This window comes from Mixophyes fleayi, chromosome 5 (genome assembly GCF_038048845.1).
Source record: "Mixophyes fleayi isolate aMixFle1 chromosome 5, aMixFle1.hap1, whole genome shotgun sequence".
NCBI lineage: Eukaryota > Metazoa > Chordata > Amphibia > Anura > Limnodynastidae > Mixophyes > Mixophyes fleayi.
Window position 1 is genome coordinate 62,753,994 of NC_134406.1, and position 8,485 is coordinate 62,762,478.

An 8,485-nucleotide genomic window follows, 5' to 3' on the forward strand; every position below is an offset into this window, starting at 1 on the left:
CCAAAATTGAGTTACATTTGTTGTTTTGTGCCTTATTAAAACGAATGGTATTGCAGTTCCTGCAGTGAAAATATTTCTCTAACCACTAGGAGTTGGCATTTAGGCTCAACATACTTTAAAAAAAAATCAGTAGGAGAATTTTAATGATGGCAACTAGTGAACTCTCACAGGTTGGTTTTATTAATGTGATGATTACTGCATTATGCGTTTGTTCCTTTTTAGAAATGTTGAATTCTAAAAAAAAATCCCTTTAAAATTACTTGTTTCTTCATCAAAAATAATCTATAAAAATAGAGACATTCTAAGTTTGTTGTTTATGATTTACATTTTGATGAGCTACGGTCCTTGTGATCCCTACTGATCACTACTTGACCAGCTTAGAATCTGGAGATTTGAATATTTAGAACAGTCTTAAGAAGTGCAGGTTGCATGTGAGAATGCCGTGGTTTGTTTGTATCTGTCTATATAATTTCTAGAGTTAGGTAGATCTTGTTGTCTGGCCAATGAGCACCTGAGTTACACTTGTTTGTTCATTGTGCAATGGTTTGTCCAACTCCCATGGGAAACAGGTTATAAAAGCATCAGAACCGTTTCCTTCTGTATTTTTGCGGGGGGTTTTAAGATCCGCCTGTGATTGTGGGGTAGACCTTTTTGTGCTTTTGTTGTCCATTTACTGTTGGTAAATGGAGTTGGCTCCTTAGCTGATCTTGGTAGTCAAATTTGATGGTTCCGGATTGGTTTATATAATGCCCCGTTAGTGCAGACTGGCAGATCGCAGTGATCCACCAGCCGATAACTGATAACATCATAGCTGTTATTTCTGGTTGGTTTAGGCTCACACACATAGAAATCTGGCACCACTTTTGTCTAAAGCAAATCATTGATTGTATGGCTTGATACATTTTACTAAAGGACACTGTAAGGTGACACTCGGGCTTAAGATAGGGAAGTACAGAGGATAATATCTGGCAGCCAACTATCCAGTATGTTTTGCACAATGTTACATCTATTAGGTTTATGGCATAGGAATGTTTGAATGTTTCAGACGCTTTTTCACAGTAGAGCAACTTGTGTTTTAGATTATATTCAAAACAATACTGTGCAGAACAACAACCCTTTTATATTACCTTCTAGATGAATTAACCATTTGAGCTTACTAGTTTAATGCTAAATGATGATTACCTATTTGTTTGTAGAGGAATGTCAAATGCACTGCTGAGCTTGAAAGCAATTGAAAGTATAATGACATGATGTACTTTTGTCCTATTCTAATAGAGGGAAGAATCTCTGAGAATCATCTAGCAAATAATGTTTCTAGTAATCATCTGTGTTACATATGTGGACCTCCTCCTATGATAGAGGCCATGTGCAAACAGCTTGAAGACATCCGTGTACCCAGAGACCAGATTTACTTTGAGAAGTGGTGGTAGTGAAGAAAAGCGAGGAAGAGCCAATTTCTCGTACCAAGAGATGGTGACTCTCTGCTGTTGCAAGTAACCACTATGTCCTCAAGGAAAAACATTGATGCAAAAGAAACGGAACAGTGGAAAAAGTATTTTAAGAGTAGAACTGTTAGCTAAGAAATATTCGTCACTCCATGATTTTAATCATAAGGATAAAGGAAAAACAAAGGAGATAAATATGGAATATTTTATATACAATTCATCAATTATTGTCTTTTATTTAAATCTGAATTGTAAGTTTTTGTGTACTGAAACTTGGTGTTTGCGTTGTCATTTACTGGAGTTCACAGGAAGGAAGGGAAACTTGACAAAGGACCACATATCATCAACATTTATTTAAATAGCGCCAGCAGATTCTTTGGCCCTTTAAAAAGTTGGGGAAGAGGCTGAGCAATGCTGTTCCTGCTCTGCTCTTCTCTGCATGCACAGGGGCCTCTATGTGCAGTGAAGCTCTGTTTGGCCTTCGCTGTTCATGTTCTGAGATGACAGTGGGTGCAGGTAGGGGATGAACGACTACTGTTGCAGGGTGTGTGATGGCTGCAGGCACCCTATCACCATAGAGCCCGGTAGCCACTGCACCCCTGACAGTCCCACCACTGACCTAAGTGCTGGCAAGAGGAAACTAAAACCTTAAATAAAAGTATCTATAAAAAAGACATTGCCATTGTCGGATAAACTCCTTTTATTTTAGTTAAAAAGGCAACACGCAGTTATCCATTGCCATCTCATCAAATGAATGGATGGTTTAAGAAAATTGTTTTCGGCGAGGCCAGATATGAGGCTGATCATGTTGTCAAAAGTAAAGTTGGTAAATTGTTGGTTGTGAATGATTGTATTGTGTGTTTTATAATCGGGATATCCAAATTGTGTTTGGGGAGTGATGACTGATTGAGTTCTAGCTAATTTAGTTGTTCTTTGTGTGCTGAAAATCATCATCAGTCTGATTGTATAGCGTTAAAATAATTAATTTCAAAACAAACAATAAGTTGTGTGGCCACCTTTACACGCTACACACTCAGATTATTATAACTGCGATTAGAGCAAAAACAAACTATCATTTCTGTTGTCCTCCATGAATAGAATTGATAGCAGTTGTTTAATATTATTTTTTATAGTTTTTAGATCTAAAATATTATATCATTTTGTACTAAACTAGACCTGCTGTCATGAAATATAAATTTTTATGAAATCGTACATAGCAAGTAACTCTAACAAAGTACATGGTTTAATCCTAAAATGCATTTCTTTTTATATTAATTCATATATCTGTTTCCTCGATTTCCTTTGGGACGGACTCTGTTTTATTTAAAATGTGAATTGTGTTAAATTTGGATTCACATTTGATCTTAAGAATTACTTTTTCAGCCAAGTTATTCCTTAAACAATGTTTACAAACTTGGAAATAGGGGAGGACATTTACTGAAGTGCGGACATATTGCCTTTGGAGGAATGCATCTGTTTATATGTGCACACATTCTGGTATTTGAAAGTGCACCAGTAAAATTACTTTTGAAGTATTGCCAGTTTGGCTGCACACACATTTGGAAACAGTAAAAACGCCACTTTAAAATCCTGCTAACCAATACCTTAGGACCACCCCTTAATTCATTATCATTTTTCATTTTTTTCCTACAAGGATACTGCATGTTCCAGTCTCGTTTGTGTCTTGAATTAATCATGAGAGGAAACTGTGTTTTGTTTTTTTGTTTGTTAGTTTTACATGTCACTTTTTGGTGTTTGAATATTTCTATTGCATGGAAACATGTGCGCATACCTGCCTCAAATGCACCTGCAGCCCATGAAAATGTAAGCTGTCGTCTGATTATTTTAACTCCCTGAACCTCTTGAGCACTTGTAAAAGTTTAAATCTTTAAATGTACCCTATCTACCCCTTATTGGAGTTTAATACTTGGAGGAAGGTGGTACTCAATCCTTTATATACACTACAATCAGTTGCAGTGCAATTGATACGCAGCCTAATCATTGTTTTCAGTTACCAGGAGTTGACAAGTCACGGCAAAGTCAGATCAATTTGTACAATTGTATATACCAATCAACTATATTTTTAGTTCACCATTCCAATACAAATACTGATGTAGTCATCATCCTTTTAATATTAACAAGAAAAGGAAAAATAGCAGGCTGCATGTTTGTGTTGAACATTAGTACTGCCCATAAAATGAGGGATTCCTGATCCTCATTCTGAATAAAATATATAGGCACAGCTTAGGGACACCCAAACTTTAGATTTACCGATGTATTATGTGCTAATTAGTTCTATGATAGTAATATGTATTGAATAACAAATAAGAGGAAAATATCCCAGCAGTTGACATCAAATTCTTTAAGTTAAAACATATAAAATGTTTTATGAAAAATATACCAAGAAACCGTAATAATAATTATGTGTAATAAAGATTACTTTTTTTTAGATACTACATAATCTGGTTTCCTAAACTAGCAAACAAGGATATTATATTTTCAAATTGATTATACATTTTATTATGATATTAACAATATCATTACTATAATAAAAATAATTTAATTACTATAATAAAACAGTTAAAAGTCCCCTTTTTATCCACATCAATGCATTCAGACAAATGAAACCACAGCTCTTTGGGGTGTGGTAAAAAAATCCCATAATGTCCCCTAGAAGTTTCAATAATGCTCCCTGTCTGTGGGAAAACTTGATAAAGATAAATATGTGTTTCTATTATGAACGGTTTTATAGTTCTTTTTACCACATTAGCTGAAGCAATGGTGCTGGTTAACTTGTGTCATTGTAGTCAGAAATAGAAGCATCTCTTTTTACAAAGTGTGGCTGGATCACTTATAAATAATTATTGTAATAATAATTTTTAATTATTAGCACAGTGTGCCAATTTATGTCGTTAGAAATGTACTGATTCTTGATACTGTGTATTAGACATCTACTTACTTTTTTATTATGGGTGTATTTTGGTATAAGAAATGTATTTATTTCTGAGGCCAGGGAAGGAAAATAGTTTTTTGTTTTAACCTTTCTAGAAGAAATCCCAATTAGGCTAATTAGAACACTTGAATACACAGCAGGGAGTCGTTACATGTATCCTGCCCGGTAAAGTGAAAGGAAACCTCTGATCAATGTGATTGAGGATATCACAGATTTATGTGAATTTTGTCTAAGTATAAAATTGCGTTAACTCCAAGTGTAGAAGATTTTGCATCCTGATGTTAATCTTTGAATGAAATATTTCAGTCTCTACGGAGCCATCTCGGATCAGGGGGCTAGCTTACCCCCTGCCAGGATTTGTGTCAGAATCTGTATAAAAAGGAGAGCTGTGTGACCATGTATTGTATTATTGTTCCATTTGGCCTTCTGATCACTGGTACCTTAAACCAGTTTGAACTGTCATTCTTAGGACACTTGAGCTAATAAACATCATTTGCTTCAAGATTTGACAACCTTTTTACCTGCTATAATTCCTGTGACCTGCAGAATAGACCCAAATGTAATCCGTTTCCTGCTGTTCTGAGGTTTAGACTAACCACTAATTGCCCAACGCTTTGCCCACTACCTGCAGCTCTAGCAAGTGTGATAGGCCAGGGGTACCAACCACAGCAACCCTGATCTGAAGGCAAAAGGTCAAGTGGACCAGCCCAGGTGTACCAGCAAGGGGTACACTAGAGGCAACAGTTACCCAGAAGGACGCGGTTCTGGATGCCATTAAGGAGTCCAGTGGTGGCTGCAGCTTAAGCTCCTACTGCGGTTAGAATGCGCAAGTGGAATAAAGAAAATGGTGGCAGGGCAAACCAAACGGGTCCCCAGCAACGCAACATACAGGGTGGTATAGGCCGTCCCATCCTGTCACACAAGGTTCCTATTGAAGTCAAGGGAGAAGGATTTCCTTCACCCGTTGCTGTAGTAGAGTTCTTTGTGCGCTGATCGCAATGAAGTAGGAAAGGCAGGCGTGGCTTCTAGGGTATGGGAGCTATTCTGTGTCAAATTATAAACGCTCATAAGAAACGGTCTGGGTAATTCAGGATATTTGTATTAGGGTGGTAAGTGTACTGTAGGTGCTCCTCTATTCAGGTACTCCAACAGCAAATCGGTCATTAAAATTCTTTACAAGATATAGCTAGTAGGTGTAAAGACAGCGCCTCTAAAAGATCACCAATGCCAAACACTGGAATGTATCAAAGTGGAGGCATAGGTGCTAGGCGACAACCTCAAAGAAAACCATAATAGGCCAAACGCAAAGCAGTTTTAAGTCTATAAAATCATAATGTATATGCGCTTATAGTTGTACTAAATCAAGCAGATGTTGGCCACTTTGGTATATCCCAATGCATAGTTAGGTAACTTATCCCCCTTACAATGCTGGTTCTCTCAATTTGTTTGGCAGCATAAACCCCCACGCGCTAGCTTCGCGACTCTGCTTAGAGTGATAGGTGGCTGCAACATTGGCTTTCCGAACATCATCCTGTATTATATTGTTACGCATCTGAGCCAAGCTGGGGCCTGGTTTACCTCTTGACCTGTTGCCACGTTCAGTTTTTGGGATTAGCTGTAGGGGTCCCGGTGGGAGATAGGCCTTTATAATTGAGATTGCACCCGGTTGCGTTTGTTTACCTGTAGGATATGGGACTACTGTAAGCTCCACTTGAGACTATCTCCAATCTCTCCCCCATAACATCTCTCTGGGACAACCCTGCCTTTATCCCGGGGCAATGCCTCTCTCGGTTTAAGGTCTGGTGGGAGACATATTGCACACTGATCAATGTATTCCAATGGCGCTGCTGCAAGAGAAATTTGACTTCCCAAATATTAGCACGTTTGTTTATCTTCAACTAAGACACTGTCGACTTCTTTCCTAAACTTGATATTTTGAGACCCTTAACTTCCCTGGAATCTCTGTGTGAATTCCCCTCTCCAATGGGATATAATTTGCAACTTATACAATCTGCTCACCTCCTACAAGCAATCTGACACCCCCATTCATTTGAACTACTATATGGCTGCAGAGTCCGTGGATCACTTGACCTGTCCCGGGAGTCTTGGGAAGGGGAGCTACCCATCCAGGATGTCTCTGTGGTGGAGTATGTGTTAAAGCTCCGAGATCAGTTAGAGAACCTCATGGTTCCTGTGCAGGCTAACCTAGCAGAATTGCAAGCCAAACAGAAGACTTGGTATGATCAGGGCGCATGTGCCAGAGTATTTGAGGTAGAGCAGAATGTCCTTGTTCTGATGCCCACGTGCCCGAACAAGCTCCAAGCTGCCTGGGCTGGACCGTAAACGATATCAAAACGCCTGAGTGACATCACTTACGTCGTATCATTTTATAGCGACGGTAGGCAGCAGCGGACCTACCACGTGAATATGTTGAAGGCATACAACGAGCATGTGGAATCGGTTACAGTGGTTTGTTGCTTACTGACTGAGGAACCAGGAAGTGATTCACTACCTGACCTCACGGATGCCAGAGGTGCAGGTGGTGTAGTGGAAGTGGGCTGGGATGAGCATTTGAGTGCCCACAAGAGGGAGCAACTTGAGGCAGTGCTGTGGCCCTTTGTGACTCAGCTCAGTAGGAAGCCCAGTCAGATTTCCTTGGTGATGCACCATGTGGACACTGGGGAGCATAGGCCAGTTAGGCAATCCACTTATCGGGTCTCATCAGAGGCCAAGGAAAGTATATACAAGAAGGTACAGGAAATGCTTGAGTTAGGGGTGATCCAGCCTCAGTCTGGAATCAGAAACTGGTGTGTGCCTAAGCTCTGACAACCAGAAAGATCCCTGGGATAGCACCCAGGGAATCATGAAGGATCCTGGGAAGGAGGTGGAGGAGAGGCCCCAGGCTCCTAGGCCTAGTCCAGGCCTGCATACCTGTGGGGGAAGGAGTGGAGAGTTTCCAGGCTTCAAGGCCTAGTTTAGGCCTTGCTCCAGAACAGCCTGCCTGCACAGTGAACTTGGCAGTAGGAGCAAAAGAGAGCAATGTGGACCTGTCTGAAAATCAAGCATGGAGTTCTGAAAATGCTGCAGGAAAATCATTACTTTTGGAAAAGCATGTTTCCCCATCAATAGTTCTGGGTAATTTGCTGGAGAAACAACACGTGGAACCTGGAAAGCCTGATTAAACTGAGGCACCTGCAAGCTATGATAGTGCGGACCCACAAAAACAAGGTCAGGAAAAGGCAGCATCTAAGTGTGTTAAAGTGGATCACCCTGTGCAAAAGAGAACCAGTGAATGAGTCATTATCTTACCTGAGGCAGAAATGTGTGTTATGGAAGGTATAACACTGGAAGAGCAGTTCCAGGATCAGGGCCGGATTAAGACCCTGTAGGTTCCTGGACTAGGGGTACTGTGAGGCCCCCATTTGTCAAGCGACGTATGCCCAATCTGATATTACTGGGAGCCCCCAGTAATATCGGATTGGGCATGCGTTGCTTGACAAATGTTTGTTTTAATATACCTACTCTGTATTTTCAAAAAGCAAAAAAGAACACGTCCTCTCCCCCTCCTCATAAAGAAACATGCCACCCAACAAATGTATTGCCTCCAGAGGCTCCGCTCCTCTTTTTCACCCCTTGATAGGTAGACAAGATTGGAACCGATTGGGAGGGAGGGAAGGGGTATAAGGATGCTGCCTCAAACCCTATGGGGTTGTCTCGGTTCACCACAGAAAGGATAAATAAAATATATTCGTTTGCTGGGAAAGGGCACAGATGGGGATGGGAGTGATTATATATATATATATATATATATATATATATATATATATTATATAATCGGTACTGAGTGAGTGGAAACCTCGCCTAGGCTTTACTCCTTTGTAATTACAGGCATAAAAAGTATGTACTAGTTAGAATTCAAAGAAATGCTATATAAACTTCCATATAAGGTGAAGGTTGTGCTGTTTCCACTCGCTCATTAGTATTGATTTACATATATATCACTCCCATCCCCTACTGCGTCTTTTACCAGCAACCAAATATATTTTACTTTAAGCAAAATAAAGAACCGAGCACAGCTGGCCCTGGA

At 39.9% G+C, this 8,485-nt stretch overlaps 1 protein-coding gene across 1 annotated transcript in view; it reads left to right on the forward strand.

The window, feature by feature from the left end:
* The window catches only part of OXNAD1 (oxidoreductase NAD binding domain containing 1), a 45,946-nt gene extending 41,036 nt beyond the window's left edge, over positions 1-4,910 (forward strand). The window contains exon 8 of the mRNA XM_075212307.1: positions 1,276-4,910. Coding sequence (XP_075068408.1) covers positions 1,276-1,430 — 155 coding nt within the window. The 3' untranslated portion in view covers positions 1,431-4,910. The remainder of the gene's footprint in view (positions 1-1,275) is intronic.
* The last annotated feature ends 3,575 nt before the right edge of the window (positions 4,911-8,485 follow it).